The following is a 21,452-nucleotide window of genomic DNA, read 5'->3' as shown; positions in this document are numbered from 1 at the left end:
TTCTCTCTCCTATTTCGCTTGATTCGTTAGCTCAATTTTCAATTATATTGTATTATATTGTGTTATCCTGTATTTCGATATAGTATTTAGTAAATAAGTGTGCCTCCTTAGATCGTTGCCGCTGTTTTCTTTTCCTAATTAACTTTTTCCTTTCGGCCTAGGGCCCCTCCGGGGCCCACGGCCCCTGTCACGGACGCAGGTGGATTTTTAGTTCAAACCGTGACAGTGTAGTTGCCATAGGAACAGTACCGGGTTAACAGGTGCGTGGAAAGCTGTGATATATTAAATGACAGCTACCCTCTGCCACTGCGATGCAGATTGCCATTCTCAGGGTTTATTTATAGCAGGTAGTAATTAATCTGTGTGAATCTCATTTCATTGAGAAGGAAAAAACAAAAACGCACAGAATCATTAGCAAGATTCCTAATTACATCCATACCTTTGATTCTCAGAATTTTGTTGCCATCGGACAACCCTAACACAGAACTACTGGATTATTATTTGTGTGGAGCTGTCATTATGAGAAACTCTAAGCTGTCACCTGTAACAAATACCTTCTTACAGCTACCACATTAAAACTTGCATTAGCGTTGCTGCAGTGGAGCAACAAAATAGTTTTTACCCTTTAAAAAAGTAAAGAAACAAAAAGGAGATATAAGCTTTAGTTGGCTTTTAAATGGAGGCTCCTAATTCTGGAATGGGAATCAAGTGTACAGAAACCTGAATTTAGCCCAGACACCAACTGTTTCTGTGCCTGAAGCAAGCCCCTTAACCTCCGTTTCTCAGTCACTGTCTCTCAGGTGTTAGGTGAACTAAGAGCAAACAGTCTGAAAGCACTTCAAAGATGAAAAAACGACTCGTTATGCTATGAAAGGGATAAGCACTGTAATTTAAATGACTGCATGAAGTAGACTTATCTACCAGGCATACCAGGCATGACAGAGCCTGGTGTCTTAGAGCTGCTTGCGTAAAGTAGATAAGCTTGAGAAGACAAAACTAAACTACATTTTCTGTGGCTGATGAGAACAATGATTCTCATAGCGAGGCAATACTAGCACCAGGTAGAGTACGTGGATCTTGCCTGTGTCTCAGTTTTCATCCTCTTGCTTTCTTATTATTATGTTTATGATCACAGCAAACACTCCAACAAAATAGAAGTGATAGAAAATGATCACATTCTCAAAACACTCTTCTAAAAGTTTTGTCAGTACACATCTCAGATGAAAACATACAGTGATTCCCAGTCGCTGTTAGGGATGCCATTGGAAACATTCTTACAGGCAAGTGTTAGAATCACAGCAGTGTTATGGGATACCCTGCAGAACATTATTCTAGAAATCATGCAAAGGATCCACATCAAGATTTAATTTCAGCTACATTCCAAAACAGCATTTCGTTCGTGGTTCACCAGGTTCATATTAGAACCCTGTAGGCAACAGGTAAACTTGCAGTTCTAAGATAAAGCAAAAAATCACAATGATGTAGCAATTACTCATTTCTTGAATAGACCCAGTTAAATCACAGCATGAAAAATGAAGGCTACATTGGTATATGCCTAACCTGCTGGGAAATCCTCCCATGATAAAATCCTTCTTGAGAATATAAATATTTCACAGAAATGGGTTACACATGGTCTGAACCCTGATATTAATCACTGCCTACTCAGACCATGACCTAGTTTTTAAGCTAAGCACATTCCACCTTTGCAACAGGCTCTACCAAGCTTAGTTCTGATGCTGGATAATACAGGGCAATAGAGAGAACATAACTCCTGCTATTGAGAAACTAAATCCCCTTTTACTGAGTCTTATACTAGACCTGCCTATATTTGATCAAATCCAAGAGATCTGATGAACATGAATTGAAATTCATTAGCAGTGTTTCCACATCGTTATAGAAAATGAGGTCTCAGAACAATGGAAATGAGACTCTTGCAGACGAGACTGTTTCCACATCCAGGCTTGCGTGCTAAAGCTTTCTTCCAACTGGCCAGGAAGACCCACACCATTCTTAGTCTCAAGCAGATATTGCCCTGTTAGACCAGGCATAGCTGGAGAATGGGATGCTGTAACTTTAACTGCTGCTTGTATCCAGCATGAGTCAGGGTCACTGAGCAGCCTGCAGACAGTTTATATGTGCTTTGTACCAGTTAAAATGTTGCTAAACTGGGCAAACCCAAACAGATTTCATCCTACTTCACGCAGCAAGAGAGGCCTGAGTATTAATGCAAAACTTTAGTTGGCAGGATATCAAACCTGAACCTCTCAAATCAGCTCATTGCTCAAAAATCCCCATTCAGGCCAATTTTTTTCCTAAGTGTTCCCTGCCTAATTAAAGATCCCAACCTAATTCACAGGTCAGAATTCCTCATGTTTTCCTACATCTGCCACAGGCCTCAAAAAATGAAAGAACACAGAGGCCAGCTTGGCAATTGGGAGCTCACATCTACTGGATGTTGACATGTAACCTCACAAGTTTCATCAGTTCCTTCAAAATCACTTCTTTTATCCCCAGTACCTGAATTGTCAGCTAGGAGAAGCTGCTGATAGCTTCTGAAGCTTACTGCATTACGTACTTGGTCTTCAAAACCAAAACCACATGGAGAACTGACCTTTGTAAACATGCTTTTTTCACTGTCTCTTCCTGATGCTGCTCCTTTGCTTACTGCACCTCACCATGGAGTCTAGTCCCAGTCAGACTGCAGCTTCCCCCAACAGGACCTCTCTCATTTTTAATCACACAACCACAGAACAGCAATAGTTCATAATGTAGTATATAACAGAGTTATGGTCAATCAAGGACATGGGCAAGAAAAGCACTGAATGGAAAGAGAAAATACTTCATTCTCCCCACCTCTCGCTAAGAGATGTTGGGGGGAAAAAAAAAAAAAAGGCAAATTCTTTTACACCCAGGAGCTTGTCTTTTTTTTCCTTCCAACTCTACCCATTAGTTTAATAAAAGACAGTACTTGCTTTGCCTAATAATTATTAGGTCTAATGTCAAGAGAGTTAAGGTCTTAGTTAAACTCTATTTAAACAGGATTTTAAATTTAAGCATGCAAACTTAGCACTCTTTACTGTGAGAGATCCCTTGTGTGCCTGTGTAAAAGAAGAAGGTGGACTGTATGGGTCACTGCTAGAACTCATTTAGAAATAGCAACCTGGATTATTTTTTTCTCCTCTCCCTTAGCAAAACCAGAAATATTAAAATGCAACACATGATTTCCACTAAGGCATTGGTTTTTACATGAAGCATATCAAGTACTCCATTTTGAACGCCTCCTCAGGGTCTCCCTTCTGAAGAAGCATCATGCAGTTCTAAGCTAAGGACCATACAACAGCCTTCTTCTGCAAATTCACATTCAGCTTGTGATTACTGTGTCACTTTTTCTAGGTGACACGACGTTTCTGCATCCAGAGGACAAGAGGAAAAGTTTTTCTGTTCTGCTAACGCAGGTTCCAAAGGTCTGATTCCTTATGAATCCATAAAAACAATCTCACAAGAGTTAACGCAGAATCAAAACTTATCACAGACTGATTACACCGCTGGGAAAATTGTCAGTAAAGGAAAAAGGGACCCACTATAATAACCCACATTCAAATTCCACTGCATGGCTGAAAAAGAGTCAGCTAGAATGACATCCAAACTAAACTTAGATTTGTGCAATCTGTGGAAAATACGTAATAACCATCAAGGTTTGGGTCCAGCAAACTTCTGGACAATTAAGGAAACCTTTTGTTGTTGTTTTGTTTTTAAATCAACAGGATTAACAACACACAGGAAATGGTCTTTATGAAGAAATCCAAGGCCTGCCTATCCAACTGTCTGTACAATTCATTGTCCGGTTTACTTCATGCTAACTTTGTCTTTCAGCCAAGCCAGCAAAGGGTTTCTCTATAATATTTACAAGAAAGCTTCATTTCATTTCAGTCCTTTCCCCCAATCCCAAAAGGAAACTTCTCTTTTCTTCATTGAACACACTCCCCTTTTACATTGCTTTGATAATTCCCACTTCATCGGCCTTTGTCAGAACTGTCATCTTTTCACTTCTGGAAAACCTTACTGGGATGTATCTCGGGACATGGCATCAGTGACACTTTAGTGACCACAGAGTTTGCTGTTGAATGAGCCCAACCTGCTGACCCTCAGATTAGAAGTTACGTACCACAGCAGGTCTCTGCTAGAGCTTCAGAGCAAGCAGCAAAACAGTAAAACATTTGGTAGGGAAAGGAGAGGCATCATCAAATAGCACAAACTTTCAATATATGCAGAGACAGGAGGAAAGCTATCCATTGCAAATATTGTATCATTTCGGTTTATTTTCCAATCAGCCTCATCTTTCTCTTGCTTACCAGATTACTGCAAGGCACGGCTGCAGTTGTCCCAGGGCTCCCAGGCTCTGAAGGCAGCTTTCACTGAAGAGAATGGATTTTCCTCATAAGGATCCTCACCCTGCCTGGAAACTCTCAGTCAAGCATGCTCTGTGTGCCACGCACCCTGAACCAACTAGTTTAGACCATGCTTGTTTAGACAAAGAAAAAGGAAAGATCAGATCAAATTTCACTGGGATGTTTGAAGCCACTGAGGACTGCCAGTCCCACAGATGGCAAGCCTAGAAGAAACAACCAGCAGAAAAAATTAAGGGCACAATTATCTCAGAAGATACAATTGTTACAAGGTACGAGTGCACTGTATCCTAAAAATTTATGAAGAAACTTAAATTTATATTTATATACATGTATGTATGTATATACATATACATACATACATAAAATAGATATTCAAAGAGAAGAGATGAGAATTCAGAGCCATCAGCTGCTATGGGACATCGATAGTCCATTGTGATGCAATTCCTGATCATTTTAGCTAATAAGCCAATAGATTGATCTACCCATGCAATCCCTACAAACCCAGCTCTGTGCTCAGCAGGCATTTTGCAGAGGATATTGCATCTTTTTTACTGCAGCTTGAAGTAGATCAAAATTCAACCTCAGCAGAGGCACAACCAACAGCTGCTGCTCCCTAGCACAGAAAAAAGCCATTGGAGTGCTTTTCAAAGCTAACCTTCTCAAGCTTGTGCCTGTGACCTGCTCCCCTCTCCATTCTGACCTCACGCAGGAAGCTTGCCTTCCTTGTAGCACATTCATTTTGTCTCTTTTGCATGGGTTGTACAGGCTGCTGTGTTTTCTTTTCCATCCACATCTTCACCCTCATCCTTCCCCCTACCTTTTTTTTTACTTCTTTTTTTATACTGTGCAGGCAAGCTGCCAGCATTAACACTTTGGTTAAGGACTAAGCTCAATCATTGGCCTGTTTCAATACAAATCCCTGAGCTGCTCTCCTGGGGGAAACAGGTTCTTCACTCCCCACTCCTCATTCAGTTTTCCCTCAGGAAACACCCGGCAGGGAACAGGCAGGGACTGGCACTGTACCCCGGAAGGACAGAGGAATAACTGGCTCAGACACTGCCCTCAGACCCAATGCACCTTCATTCAGTGAGAAATAAGGTAAGCAAATAAAAAAGCAGGGGAGAAGTTTCTCACCGCTTGCCCTACTCTGCTTTTGGGACATGCATCCAAATAGCTCAGAACTGTTCATACAAACACCTCATAGTGTGCACATCTCCATTAAATCAACACAGAAGCTTTTCCAGATAAATCTTCTCTGGAGAACAAACTTGGAAAACATGTGATTCTATTTCCTCACCTCATTAATTAATGTGGGAGCGTTGTCTGACTCCCACATCCCGATCTGCTGCTGAACTGGTCTCTCTGGGCTGCTCTGCACATTGAGGCTCTTCTCACACATTACCACATGCCTCCTGCTCATCGAGATTCAAGAGCAAAACTCACACATCTATTTTTTTGTCTGTTTACCGATCAAGACGAAGGTATCCTAAATTGACCTTTTCAGGAATTGCTGTTTTTAATACAGTTACTCCTCTAAGAAGCCCAGCCCTACACAACCCTATCAGAGTAGAGAAACAAAACAAAAAAGGGAGAGTGGTGCCCAAGGTTCATGTTCTCCTCCACCTGCATACAAACCATTCTCACTGGATTCTGTCCTTGAAGCAGCTTTTACGCCAGCCTGCAGCCCGCTGTCTCTTGGGCAGAGTGCTTGTACTTCCAAACACAAACACCTTCCAGCAGGAGAGCAATTCTCAGCAGTTCTCCTCTACTCTTGTTGTCTCAAGCATAGCAACCTTGTTTAGTACGACTGAATATTAAGACAGTCTTAAAAACATGTTCTTATCTTCCTCCTTGCCCCACAATTGCTTCTAACTAATGTCTTCACTGATGTAGCAAAGTTATAAGCAATTAGTAAGTTCTAAATAAGGTGATTTGGCTTGCTGCAGGTTTTTGTTCTGAATTTAAAACTTAAGCATTTTTTCAGTGCCAGCCCGTTGCCTCCAACAGTCAAGACAAACAACCAAGGAGCGAGTTTTAGGACTGAGTCTCCCCTCACCTTAAGAATTCTAATCCACACCTTTTCACAGCACCCAGGTATACCTTGCCAGTGCCTGATTATTCCAGGTCACTCAAACCCTAGCTAGTGTGCGCACAACTCACCAAGGCAGACTGCTGGCTTCTTGCCCCCTCAAATCATCTTCCCAGCTCCAAGGCAGTCACAGGACACACTCAAGATGTGTTTCATGAATAAACTTGTTTGGAGTCACAATGCCCAAACAGGTCACAGAATTAGTCCAAGAAATAAACTGATGTGGGGCAGAGGGAGTGACGTCTTCTTTTTCACCCAGGTCATCTCAAGAGTCAGCTTTCCAGCACAGACCTGCAAACTGCAGCACAAGGCACCTGAACCACATGCCAGCTTTCTCCCTGAGGAAAATAGATAGCAGAGCCAATCCGACTCCTTCAGAGAAGAGCAGCTAGTCAGACAGAAGGAGAGAAGGGACTACTAAAAGCTGAGCCAATCCAGCAATAGGAAGCCAAGTCAAATCCATAAAGATATGTCCTTGGTTTTGGATTTTGGCTTGTTTTAAGGATTTTTCTCGGTGGTGTTCATGTTTGGTGAACTTTTTGTTGTTGTTGTTCTTGTGTTTTGTTTTTTAAAGATAGTGTTCTTGAAGAGTTAAACTCACTCAAGTTCATTTTACAATGAAATCGGAATGTTTTAGATGGAAACAACCTCTTATAAGTGTAATCCTATATTCCTAATAAGCAGAATTAACAGTTCTAGGACCATTGTTCTCTCACACACTGTAATGGAGAGCATTATACCAGCAATGGACCATCTGGAACAACAGGCAGGGAGAGCCTTGGAGGATCAGAATGGATAACCATTTGCAGACTACATGGTTTTGGGGGAGTGAGACTTTAATAGCAGAGTGCAAGCATCTGTTTTCCCAGATACATGATCTGATTTGAACCATGACTCTTTGATACTGGTACCTACTGTTTTACTAGAGCCAAGTGGCTCTAAACAATGTCTATTCAGTTACTGCTAGAGAGAAATAAACAAGTTAACAAGCTTATTTTCAATAAAGTTTAGAATTGGAAGAAGAATCTACTTATGTTGTGTAAATCTCCAGCTAGAAATTAAAATATCTGGACTTGGCTTAATTACATTTTGAATGTGGCCCCCAATAGGACTCTGTAACCTTTAGGGTTTAATAACTTCAGCTCATTTAATGTCCTTTCATTACATTACTGTAGCAATCCAAGAGTAAGGTTTGAAAACTAAAACTCTGTGCTTCCTCCTGGGCTTTCCCATATGTTCACCATCTTTAGCTTAGACTCCCAGGATACTCACGCCAAGTCTTACAAAATTGCCTTAGCAGAACAGAAAAATATCTTCTTTCACTTTATTCTATATACTTATTCTTTGTAGAGGAAGGAAAGGGGAAAAAAAGTTTGCCAAGCAATGCTCTGCTGAGTACCTACAGAAGATCCTGCCGAACTTCATGGAGAAAATCCAGGCAGCTCTCCTCATCCAGCCCCAGGAGTAGGTCAGATAGCAAGGTACAGGCCCAAGACTGGCTGCTATGTTATGACCTGTTAAAAGACAGATTGCCCGACTTAAAACCTGCCACTAATAACCATGAATTTGAAAAACTCTGGATGAAGAGTCATAGAATTAACCAGACTGGAAGAGGCTTTTGGAGGTTGCATAATCCAACCATGCTCAAAACAGGGCTAACTTGCCCTAGTTGTAACAGCAAAGGACCCATTTGACAAAGTCTCCTACAGCACCTCCACTTCTCTCCTATGCATTATGTCAAATGAAGTGTTTTAGAATGTGGTTCTTGTGCTGACAGGCAGAATTAAAACATCTGGAGACTACATTTTCACATCTATGAACTCTAATGTCAAGGCAAAAATCATACTGGTGTGCAGGAAAGCAGAACCACAGAAATGCAGAGCGGGAGGCCAGTAGATGGGAAGCACCTCACTGCAGGAACCACTCTGTGCTGACACCACAGGTGGGATGCACATCACTGAGCTTCAGAGCTGATGACTGTGATACAAACATCTACTCTCCCTCCATAATCAGTGGAAAGAAATAAACCTCTCAGGCACAATTAATCTGACCTATTTAAGTGTTGCTTTAAGATAGCAGGAATTGCACTCGAGAATCTACTGACTGTCCTGATGTGATCTCCACTGACTCTAAAGAGACATAGTTGTAAGGAGATGAATCCTACCCAGTGATTGCTTTTACTCACAGCAAACCTTAAAATAGAAATAATGTGCATATGTGAACAAAGCAGGGGTGGAATATACCTTTCAAAGCCAATACCACTCAATGGAGACTGTAAAAGGATAGCGTTTCTCTTACAGTGAATAGATACAAATCTGTACAAAAGACTATCTAAAAATACATAGACATACACTTATAAGTGTTTCTCAGAGTTCCTTTCAACTACAATTTCTGCATCTCCAGGCAGCTGTCCCCCTTCATTAACAAGTGCGAATACATATCGAGATGCCTCTGCTCCACAAACAAACTGAATTCATGCTTTTACTTTACAGGGTGCTTTAAGAAAAAATATATATGTGTATATATATATATATATATTTTAATGACACTTCATTAATTTTTTTTCCTAAATCCTGCTCATAATAAACTAATTTCTCATGGCCTAATAACAGTGTGGATAGGAGGATGTTCTCTCCATGGATTAACATCAGGACTGTAAGTCCCAGTGCCACAATTTGGCCATGCCCACACAGACAAGTACTCTTCCCTCATTTGCCACTAAGGAAAGATTAGGACATCGTTTAATTTCTAGACTGTTCTAAATCCAGAACTGCTAGAAACAGAAAAGACCAAGATTCTTTTGATTCAGAGCTACTAGATATTGGAAAACACTGTGAAATTAATGCAACAGCCCAGAAAGGGAATGCAGTACATGGAGTGCTAACGCACAGATATAGAGTCTGCTGGCATATTTTTTCTTGTCTAAAAGCAGCCATAAGGAAGAGGAGCTCTTCAAAGCTCAAAGCCCAAGAGGACATAGCAGTTGCAATGCTCCACTACGAAATGAGAAATGTATGCAGGACGTTTCAGCCCTATTGTGAACCTATTTCCTAAGAGAAGGTCAACTCAGAGAGGCACGGAGGGTATTCAAAAGGCAAAAGCTTTTGACCCACAGGAGCTGTTGCTATGCCTGATATGGCTCTGAACAAAGACAACTGTTAAATCCAGGTATTATACACATATAGAGCACTTATACTTGAGTGCATAAAATAGCCACTAGGGCAATTACCATTTAAAACCATAAAGGCAATGTTATAACAGAATCTAGTGTTGAACATCCTCTAAATATTATGGATATAAGTTAAGGTTTTAAGCCTGATACCTACTCCACTACAAAATGAACGTGAAAACTGCAGCACCAGACTATAATCCGATGTAGGTTTAATCAAGACTGAAATTTGTCACTACAGACCTACATTTAATTTAACAAATACATAGGTGAAACATCTGTGAATCTACCACGGCAAGTTTCAACTTGATGTTATGCGCCCCATGTTTAACACAGGCCAAAAAGACAAAGCTCTGATGATGGAAAGCCTCAAATCAGGAACAAACAGCTCCAGATTTGTATGGCTTTGTACTGCTGCCACAGCACCCATATATGTCATTTATGTATACAAATCCACTCATACACACTGCTGAGCTATTACCAAATCTTGAAAGGAATTTCCCAGCTGCACAAAAATGAACTACCACTTGGGCTAGCAAATGAATTTGTATGTGCAGCAATAACATCTGATTGATGTCACTGTCACATTCTCTTTAGTTTCAGAGAATTTGATAACCCCATCAGATACTGCTGCTGTGAGGAGAATCCCTATTTGTTAATCCAAATGGCATCTGTTACTGGAAAAAAGTAGAGACATCATTCCTCAAAGATGCAGTTCATATACTGTTGTTCATATATTCCCAGCTAGACATGATTTCAAGTACTCTGAAGATTAAAGAGGAGCTGTTTTGTGTTTCAATTAAGAAACAATTTGAATCAAACAATCAGCTTGCCTGCTCCTAAGGAATTATATTCTCGGTACATATATTTATGCCTACACAAATTACCTTTTGTGCATTCTCCTGAGTGTGTGTGGCATGTAGCTGTGTGTTGAGCTGCCCAGTGGGTGCTGGCAGACACCATACCTCTGTACTCATATTTGGGAGGAAGACGTACCAGCAACTGCCCCTAAGAAGTGTATTTATTGATGCTTGTACGCAACTATGTCATGATGACCCATCGCTTCAGTTTTTCCTTCTGATCTCTTCCCCTCCCCTGCAAATCTCTGCTGAAGGCATAACAGTCCTTGAAGTATAGTTTTAAAGCAGATAAATGATTTCATTTAGGACTCGCCATAGATCCCTTTTTGTACCCAAGCTATCAAGACCAGACACTATCCTCTTCAATACTGCTAAAAGAGCAGAATGATACAAGTACAAGAACAGAGGTAAAAGTTGAATATGACAAGATTCATGTTATAGTCAGACATCAATTATATTACAAAAGCATTTTCATTTGTGTCTCTAACAGCTCTAGAAATAAACAAAAGGAAGGCACATATGATTTAAAAGTTACATCCGATTTTTAAAAGCCTGCTTTAAAAGTTCTGATTCCTATAACATATGTAAGAGCATTGAAAGTGGAAGAAGCACATGACTCTAAATAAGTACACGAAGATTTAATGCAATACAGGGTAGGCAGTGTAACTGCCATTAGTGAAGTTGCAAGAGCAATTGACCTTATAGGACAATGATATTTTAAGTGTCTATAAACTGGTAGTAAAGATGTTTCAACATTAAGTGCCCATATAAGACTTCAATAATGTTTGCGGGGTTTTTTTTGAGTACTTCATGTTTTACTACACTGCATTTCTGGTAATAACAGAGCAAGTAAAACACAGCTTAAGATTTATAGCTTAAGATGGTCAAGAAATAAAGTCAAAGTTTTCTTTAAACGTAAATTATTTCTGCTCTCAAAAAATAACCTTAAATATCCATTGTTCACTATGCTCTCAATAAAGCAGTCTTTAATGAGACACTAAAATTTGTTTGTGGAGACTTGTTTTGTAACAGCACTGAGGACAAATCTATTCTAGCGTCATGTACAACCGTAACAGTGTTCCCTTTAACTTATCATCTTACACTACATTTTTAAATTAGAAAGACCAGATTATCTTTAACTAGCTAGTCAGCTGCAGCTGATGCGCTGAGGACCCCACAACTTCAGGTTTCTCACTCATATTGTGAGAATGGCTCTTCCTTACAGTTTCAAGCACCCAGGACTGACGAATGAAAACCTAACATGATGCACTCTGCCACAGCTACTGAATGAAATCTTGAGTGTGCAAAGCATCTGACCCAAAGCCCAGATGTAGACATGAGAGGCATGCAAAGCGTTTCCATTCAGAAATGAGCATAACAAAGCAACTTTGATTTCCCATGAATCTGACGTCCAGGATGATCAGAAGGGTGAGCGAGCACAGTGATTTTCAACCTGAGATCCATCATCCAGAGACACTGAGCCTGTTGGCCCAAGCCCCATCATCAACTAATGCAATGTGGGACTCTTACAGATGCCATGAATTCTGCAGGTTTCATTAAATGCCAGCAACTGACCAAAACATTCATAGGACTGCTCGTAAGTGTGGAATTTTGAAAGGCACAAGTTTCCCAGCCAATCAGACTAGTTTTCATATCTCCTGAGCATTATGTACCAGCATTTCCTATTTCCCTCTGATATTTTTATAATAGAAATTTATTACAAGAATTTAAATTAGCATCAACAAGATTAGTTAAGAGGTTTGTGACTTTACTAGTTTCTAGAGCATCCCCCTCATGTGATTTGACACGTGGCTGAAATTGGTTAAATTAAGTCAATGAAAAAGGGCTTGCATTACATATTTTGTTCAATTGCATCTATGCAGATTCACAAATTCTTCTTGCTTATAAAATGAAAGAGTCTGAAGTTAAATTGGATTTTATGTCATTTCCTTTAGGTTCTGCCCATAGGTTAGTACAGTGAGGTTACAAGAGTGTTCATGAAGAGCAAAACTGCTTTCCAGTTATGATTCTATGAGACTGGGCTCTTCCTACCTCCTCTCTTCACAGCAACAATGTGAAATTTAATTTAATCTATTTCAGAACTGCAAAGACAAGTACTTTTTTAGCAAAGCATAAGAGGGTTATCACTTTGAAGAACCACATTAGGCACTATAGTTCAGTCTTACACAAGAGATTAATTGACATGTGCTGTAGATTAATCAGAATAAGGCTTTTCATTATGAGTGGCCAAACATAACCAAATCACTTTGGAAGCAAATTACTGACTTGCCTAGAAATATATATGCAACAATTGCAAATTTATTATTGCTGCTTGATCAAATGAAACAGCCTTTCAAAAACATTTACCTTGATTCTACATGAACCTCCTCTCACCTGCAGAATGCCTACATTAAAACTAAAACTAATCAAAAGCTACTCCACACTCAACAGAGTACTAAGTTGTCAAGCACAACTGGCATTCTCCTCTCAACAGCAGTGCTTGAGTCAAATTTCTGGCTGAAAAGGCTGCATCCTTTCATATACATCCAGTTGATAAACTATGTTCTACAAAGAGAAGTTTAATGAACAGGAAGAAAAGAAATGGAAATAGGAAAAAGAAACCACAGTTCTCCTTTTGTAGTATAGCCTTGTAACAAATAGTGCAGCGAAGAATATAGAAATTCTGATCTTTTGTCACCTGTCAAGGAATCCAAAGGAGGCAATACATGTTGTTGACACTGTGAAACCCAAACTTTTTCGTCTGACTCTCACACCCACTTTGCCCATTTTCCATTTGTTTTTAAATAAGGTCTGGAAAAAGCCCATAGAGCTACCACAGACTAAGAGCACAATTTAGGGCTGTAACACAACAGAAAGCACAACTACAACAGCAGAGGAGCAAGGTCACAGGCTGCAACAAGTGAGGATTTGCTCAAACACAGCAGACACAGAAATAAAGAAAAGTAGCTACTTACTTTGAGAAGGCCTCAGGTATACAGGAATCTCCAACAAGATATCCTCACCTTCACCACCAACCCTCAAATGAGGTGTTGGAAAGGGTAGATCTTGGCTCCAGCCCTTCCAATCACTCAGACACATTACATGCACTTAAGCTCCCCTGGGTAGGCCCTGCCTTCCCACCAGGAGCTCCGTCACTGGTGCAGGCTGTGACTCAGCAGTTCTGCTTCAAGAGTATCTGTGGGGAATGAAATAGAGAGAAACTTACCAACCACTGCACCGTGAAATTCCACAACATGAAGAGTATTTTCCTGAGTGCCACACCACAAAAGAAAAACCTTCATACACGTGTCCCATTTTTTCATAGGCTATTACTTTTGTTACATGCTTCACCCACCAGAAGGCAAGTTCTAGTTCAAATTCATTTTGATTCAAGTTTAATTAGCATCCTTTTCATGGAAAATTATCCTGTGTAACTGCTGACATGTCAGTGCATCACATACTTGTTGGTCTTTGTTTGGAAGCGGAGAAAATACATTTTTATGGCATTTCAAAAGAAAAGTACATCCACGTGGAAAAAAAAAAAAAATCACACACTTGACTATAAAACACAAAAGAACTTCACGTGTACCAAAGCAGCAGCATCTGTACACTCAGCCCAGAAAATAATGTTTCTTTCCTGTGTAAAGTGCAAGTTTCTAGCACAAATTTACTTGGTGCAATTTTGTTCTGGAAAAAAAAAAAAAAAATGTTAAAAACTGTTTGGATACACAGTGAAATCAGATGCAGTACATCTTTATTTTTAATGGAATAATAATTGTACCCAAATTTCATATTCAGCCTTTGAAACATTTACCAGGGAAAAAAAAAACAAACAAAGGTGAGCTGTGAAGGTTTTTTCAGCATGACTCATATTGCTGTCATAAGAGTAAAAAAGTTTGAATTGATTTTGGTTGTATTGTTTCTTTATCTATAGCAATTGTCTGTCCTCTACTATCTATCTGGCCACCTACTACTTGTGTCAAACGAAGAGATCATCTAGCAAGTGACCCCTGACTTTGTATTAGGACACTGATTGCACTATTACCTGATTGCATATTTGTATTCCTTGTAAAAGAGTCTGAACTACAAGAAGAAAGTATCTAAGCTCAATTTTGAATGAAATATTTTTGTTTTGTTTTGCAATAGATTCACCTCTCCTAGCACCTATATCACACCATCTTCTAGAAGTAAACAAGTGTAAGCCTTAAGTGAGATCTAATTTTGTCACTTATCATCTAGACACAAATGGACACAGAGCAGTCTTGTAAATAAACTTACAGATAAACAGGTAAAGGGCAAAGACCAAAGATTTCAAAACAAGGTTTATATGAATAACGTGTCCTCTCTATGAACTCTGTTTGACAGTGGATTGTGCACATATGGGTTTTCCAGGGCATAGGACAGGATATGTCAGTCAGAATAAGGTCATGAGCCCAAATGCTGACAACTACATTGCATGTGGAACACAGAGCTCAAATGCCAAGACTGGGACTCACCTTCTGGCATAAACCACCCACGAATCCCAGAGCCAGCAACTACCAGCAACTCGTGAGAAATGAAGCTTGCCAGCACGGGTACAACCTGGAAAACAAATCAAGGACTGATTGGCCAGAAATTTATTCCCACGTAAGGAGTATGTTATTTGATTTCCATGCCATTGTTCTTCTTTTCAGAGGAGAAGCTGAGTTATTCAAGCTCAGTTTCTCTTTGTACTTATTCAGTTCATTAGTTAATGAAGGCTTCCTGATATTAGTTAAATTCAGCCACCATTCATCTACCTGTTCCAGAGTTCACAACAGATGCCCTCTGGCACTTCACAAAGACCAGAATCTGCCTCAAAACAGGAATAATATATCTTATGAAAATGGAGATGCTATTGTTCATATGCTTTACCCCTGACCTATTTCCTCTGCACTCACAGGGCTGACCTGTTCTCTATAATTTTATACTGACTAAAGCAGTAAAAGGCTGAAGTTTATTGTAATATTCCATCAGTCTTTGTTTAGCCAGAAAGGAGGAAACAGCATTCAATCTGTTTGGGTTCTTACTGAATAGTGAAGAGCTCTGTACTCATCCAAAAGCTGCAGGTTCCTCTTCCTCACTAGCAAACACTGATAGTCAGTTCCCTTCCTCAGGTCTTTTAATCCCTATTCTGCTACTACACACACCAGCTTCATTTATACCCCTACAGGTCACCTTCAGCTCTTCTCTTTCAGTCTTAATTAAAGCAAGTGGGTGCTGCCTACCTGTAAATCTTTCCCAGACTCAAAGCTGCTTCTTCTTCTCTTATTTTAGAGATGCTGATGCACACATTTTCATACTCCCAAACTGACTATCCTTGCTGACAATCCTAACTCATTGTTTAACAGTTTGTACGGAGCAAACTCTGAATAACGCACTGATGTGTCAATTATGTGGGGTGGCCACAAACTGCTTGCTGACATTCTTGGCAGTGCCAACACACTGCCTGCCTCTTAGCTAACTTAAGTGCTGCTGATTGTTAAAAACTCCACATTGACACCATGAAATGTGGGAAAAGGTACAGAGCTGTGGACACCACCTCACTGTGGGAGCAAAGGGGAGCCCTGCTGCTGGAGTCTTACTGATATTCAATCCCCACAAAAAAACAGAGCTTATTCCTACTTAGAATGTAACTGATCCAAGGCTTTGCAAACTTCCTACTTAAAGATTAGAGACTGCCTGACTCTAACATGGGCCATCCCAACCGTCTCAGTGAATAATGGTGCTGATTATGGATCAAAGTCTGGTAACTCAGCTTTTCCATCAGCAAACCCACAGAGGGCTGCTTTCAGTCACCTTTCTGACCAGGGTGTAGGATTGCGCACCAGAAAGTTACCACGTCACTCACTTTCCGTGCTTGAATGTGAACTTCAGGATTCTGCCTTAAATATCCCCAGCTTAGGTATAACCCACTGCTCACTTGTTTTGAGAGCTTCTCTCCTGATTTGCTCAACACAGCAGACATAGTTATTTCCTAATTGCAGACAAGCTCCAGATGTAGGTCAGGGAGTATTTAGCTAGAGGAGGCTAATAAAACAAGTCCCCAAGTGATGGGCTTGTCTTTGTTTCCCTGACATTGCTTACTTTTGAACATCAGAGACTACGAGACTGTTTTGGTACAGGAAGTATGTTATGGCTGATGTAGCATAACAAATACTAGCTCTACATCCTTCTATTTAGGCTTCAATAATGTCAGAGGGCAGAAGTGACAATCAGTGTATTTTGCATTCAGCAGAGATGACAGGCAGCTAAGAGCAATGGACAGACACAACATGGCAGAACAGAAGGTACTTGCCTGGAATAAATATCGTCTTTGCTCCAGGCCTTCAAGAAATAACATTTCCGGTTTAGATTAATTCGTAATGCACAATGTATGATTGCAGACCTTGCTTTTGTACACAGACCTGGCCTTAAACATTGTTTGAACTGGTGCTGTCAGTCCTCTCTTGATCATTAAATTTATTTCCTAAAACTTAAGCGTAAATGAAAGGCAGCTTCTGAAAAACAGTATTCAACATTTTTATGGAAAGTAGGTTTCTGGCTCTGCTGTTACTAATGCACCCTTCAATCATAAATAATAAAACTGGTGAGTTCTATCTCTTTTTCAGAAAAGTTAGACGGAACTATCACCCAGTGTATACAAAATAGGGCTTCAAAGACACCCGCTCTGCAACATAATAGAAGAAATGGTGCTGAATGATGGATGGGAATCAGTTAAACTGATTTCTGGGACACGTTGTGCATTAATAAATCAGAGGCTGTGTGTTCACTGAAAGAAGCGTAGGAGGCACATTAAGAACTTTTACAGGAGTAAAGAAAAAAAAAGTTAACACTGTATTTCAAAGGAACCTACAGGAGGATTAGTACTAAAATCTTTTTATGAGCACTAATTCTGAGCACTTACATGAAGATCAAGAAAATAGTCAGCTCCACAGGAAATCCTGGAAGTTAATTTTTTTAGAAGACACTGCCGCATTTCACTGCATTTAATGACAACCACGCGCTATTTCTGAAGCGCTCTTGCCCAGCTCACAGCAAAGGTATTAGTTCCAACACTGATTGCTAATTCTAACACTACAAAAACACCTTCCTGCTTAGCAAGAACACAGCTTCAGAAACCAAGAGAAAAGCACTGAAACTAGAATCAAATATACACCTTCATCATGGATCCCAAGAAGTGCCCGCTGCAACACTATATTGTGAGCAGAGAGAGAAGCCTACAAGTCCTCGTGACTTGAGTCTGCAGACAACCTCAGTGCTATCTTATCTTCACCTTCCAAGTGGCTGGCTGAACTACATTTAAAAAGGAGGAAGAAAAAAAAAGAAATAAAACTCCTCCCAACCTGAACCAAAGATTGACTCCTTGCAGCTCCCAGGGACACAGAACTTGTGTAGGCAGAGAAATTTCACCGGAAAAAGGAAAAAAAACAGATATTTTGTCTTATTCATTTACAGAACGACCCTGCTGCTAATAGCACATTGAGGGTGCTGTTAGAGGCTTCAGAGCAAAATGATTACGACAACCATAGAACAGCTATATGCTAGGGAAACAACATTTCAGTTAATAAGACAAGATGGTGCAGAAGTCTGTGAACACAGAACCACTCTTCTGTCAATAAACTCTTACCCTGTTTTCCTACTTTATTCAATTACAGACTCTTAGAATAGATGTACCACCATATAGTGGGCTTATATACCATTCAGTTAAGGTAACCTAACCATAAATACTTCCATGATTTCAGTAAATTGGAAAAAAAAACACGGTAAGTGAATACAAAATATGTCCTTCATTTACTGTCATTGTAATATAGTCGAGCTACAACACAATCTTCATTTAGGCAGCTCTAGGTACTAGACCACTTTCAGCAATGGACATGTTATAGCACAAAGAAACACGGGTTTCTTGAAAGCACTCCTGCATCAAAAGCTTAGCATTGTTATGGTGTGTGCATTTTAATGGAGTGGATTGTGTTGTGTATTCATCCTACAGCTCATAGGAGACACATTTTCTAGAAAGCTAGAGGTTAGACAGCATTCTTAAGATGAAGAGCAGGCTGTTATGAGAAAACATAAAAACATGATTTGAGACAACTAAACTAGAAATTTAGAAATATATTGTAAGGCTTATAAATAATTGAAAAGAGAATGTTCCAAAGTTTTGATGTGTCATAAAAGCTTAGTTTAGAAGGTGATGAAATTATTTCAATTAAACAGAACAAATGTCAGCCGTGAATGCCTAAGCATTTTAATGTATTCATCCTGTAAAAGTACAGTGCATGCTGAGGCACGGAGGTGGTAGGGGCTCACACAAAGGCAAGTTATTTGTGAATATAATTTGGACTGTACAAGAAATACGCTCCCAGACTGAGGAAGAGTTTCTCAATACAAAATCTGTAAAAGCTCCAGTGTTGCAGTAGAAACACTGACTTCAGAATGACAATATACAAAGATGAGGATGCAAATGGTCCAAAGCTACCGAAACAGTTTGGTCATAGCAACAGAAAAAAAAACTTCTTTAACTTGATCCTAATGCATATAAAACAGTTTTGGAACAGACTGATTCCATCGTCTTAAATGGTAGCACTCCCCACCCTGTAAAGGATACAATATTTTGTCTAACATAGGAGAAATATCTAAGTACCTAGTCAATCCAAAGACAACATTCCCCTCAAGCAAAAACATGAACAAGGCAAAGAAGCTACGCACAAACAAATACAGTGGGTAAACCTGGTACTCAGATTATTTCCCTTTAAGAAAAAGTGACCAGAGAAAGAAAATAATCAGAAGGCAACAAGCTTTAAAGTAAACAAAAACAACCTGCTGCTTGGGCACTTCAGAAACTATCAACTGTAGGACCCCAAAAGCACTTCAGAATACAGCTGGTTTTGATACCATTTCTTCTTCTTTGAGCCTGATTCTCTCAACCAACCATATCATTGAACTTGATACCAGATTTATCATATTTGCTAAATAGTGAGCATACATTACATACAGGTGAGTAAACAACCTGTGATGGTGCCCAATACTCCAACCTGTGGAATCCAGAGATCCCAAGCTACAGACTGTGTCATATGCATGTATTCAGTATGCTGATGTACAATGTGCATTGTTAGTTATGATACATTTTCAATTTGGCTGCATCTAACAGCAGCACCATGGACTCAGCTGATGTTATATTACCTGCAGATGAAGGTCTTAGGAAGGTGGCTTTGTCACATTGTAGAGTGAGAACCAAAATCAGTACTTCAGGAAAGGTCTCTTTCAGGCAACTTCGTATTCTTACACATCTTCCTGTAGGAGAGCAAATAAATGGATGATACTTGTAGCTGCTCACAGCAGTTCCTAAACACCTAAGAACAAGTGGATTTGAGTTATGACAATCATATCAAACAGACAAATATACAGAAAAATATAATACAAGCTCGAAGCACTAAAGAAGAGTGTTTATTACTGGTATTTAGCTTCTCCCAGTATCTTCCAGTCATTCTATCCAGCCAAAAACCAAAGCTTCCAGATCATACAAATAAAACCTGATTCCTTTGCTCCACAGTAATAATAATGTACTGGACTATATTTCATAGAACTTATTTGTGTCCTGCAAAACAGACTTTTCCATGACTGCCTGTTGTTAATAACCTCTCATGGGCTCACGGGAAACCTCAGTTTATGGCACAGCGGGAGAAATGTCTCCAAATAATAGTTTCATTTTAAACTTCTTTGGCAATCCAGCCAGGTGCACCAACCTCACTAAGGAACAGGGATAGAGTTCCATCTAAGAGACTGTCAGATGAGTGGTAACTCACAAAGCCAAGGAAAATGGGTATTTGGTAGGTAAAATCAGGCCTGTTGGAGACTTCACATGGGACAACTGGAAATATCAAAGGCTTGTTGAAGTGCAAGACTGAGCACAGCAAACTGAGAACAGACTACAGTAATAGCACTTAGGGAATGGTGGAAGCTGTTACACAATCATTACAAACAGAAAGAAGGCAAAACACTGCAGGTATTCAGCAATTTGTAAGAAACAGCAGCCTCTGACAGGGTGTGAGCTATGTAGACAAAGAATGATTATGGATCTTCAGGCTACAAATGAAATTCATTCCTAGGATTCAAGTGGAGATCAAGCCAAACTTTTGTGAAGAAAACTAGGAGGAGGTCTCTTCATCACACAGAGAGAGGAACAAATTGTGATACTTAAAAAAAAAACAAAAAAGTCATGAGAAGCATAGAAAAGGGGGGAAAAAATCTTTCAATAATAATAGATGAGTCCAGAATAATCAAATGAAACACTTGGAAAATTTAGATATATGCAGCCATAAGCATAAAGCATAAGCATAAAACTACTTAAATCTGCTTTTAATTTCTATTGTAATTTTTATCTGCCCAAAATGGCTATTAGAGTTTGCTGAACAGCACAGTCATTGATATGTTGATACATGATTACACAAGGCACAATGTCACATTTGGCAATCCAAATCCTAATTAATGAACAGTCCTTGAAATAATACTAACTCGAATGATCAAAATTTAAAGTGATGAGCTTGTAGAAGGAAGTAGCATCCCATGATTTCTTTTCCACTGAACCATGAGATCTACAGGAACAAAATAGAAAATGAAAAATAAGGTTTTATGCAATCAAATTAAAGACAAAAGCAGAGAAGAAGAAAAACAATAACAGTTTCTTTATCATCCCGAGCACTGGTAGTAAGAGTAACTTATTCCTCATAGCCTGGAATGTCATGGCTGAAGCTGGAATCGAGAAATCAACAAGTCACAATCAGCATCTGGTTGATGGCCAGAAGGATGCTCAACATGTATTCCGGTATTAAAGACAATCTACAAGCAGATAATAACATTGCAGCTTGCCTTGCCTAATGGTGTCCAGTGAATCCATATTTCACATC

At 39.6% G+C, this 21,452-nt stretch overlaps 1 protein-coding gene and 1 long non-coding RNA gene across 3 annotated transcripts in view; both read right to left on the bottom strand.

Annotated features, from left to right (window-relative positions):
- LOC146755473 (receptor-type tyrosine-protein phosphatase T-like) overlaps nt 1-15,075 on the bottom strand; it is a 176,435-nt gene extending 161,360 nt beyond the window's left edge. The window contains exons 1-3 of one of the 2 annotated variants that reach the window (XM_085525445.1): nt 13,503-13,700; nt 6,570-6,796; nt 4,353-4,521 (exon numbers count right to left, since the gene is read on the bottom strand). Coding sequence is in view for 1 of the 2 variants with exons in the window: in XM_085525444.1 (XP_085381570.1) it covers nt 13,503-13,626 (124 nt within the window). In the remaining variant the exon portion in view is untranslated. Of the gene's footprint in view, nt 1-4,352; nt 4,522-6,569; nt 6,797-13,502; nt 13,724-15,023 lie in introns of those variants that run through there. The other variant, XM_085525444.1, reaches the window with a different exon arrangement.
- Nucleotides 15,076-19,212: 4,137 nt separating this feature from the next.
- The window catches only part of LOC146755472 (uncharacterized), a 35,658-nt gene continuing 33,418 nt past the window's right edge, over nt 19,213-21,452 (bottom strand). The window contains exon 5 of the long non-coding RNA XR_014938078.1: nt 19,213-19,839. This is a non-coding gene — a long non-coding RNA (uncharacterized LOC146755472). The remainder of the gene's footprint in view (nt 19,840-21,452) is intronic.

This window comes from Coturnix japonica, chromosome 32 (assembly GCF_054131305.1).
Source record: "Coturnix japonica strain WE chromosome 32, WE-NBRP24, whole genome shotgun sequence".
NCBI classification, from domain to species: domain Eukaryota; kingdom Metazoa; phylum Chordata; class Aves; order Galliformes; family Phasianidae; genus Coturnix; species Coturnix japonica.
Note: the sequence above shows the minus strand (reverse complement) of the source record. Positions and strands in the feature narration are given on the sequence as shown.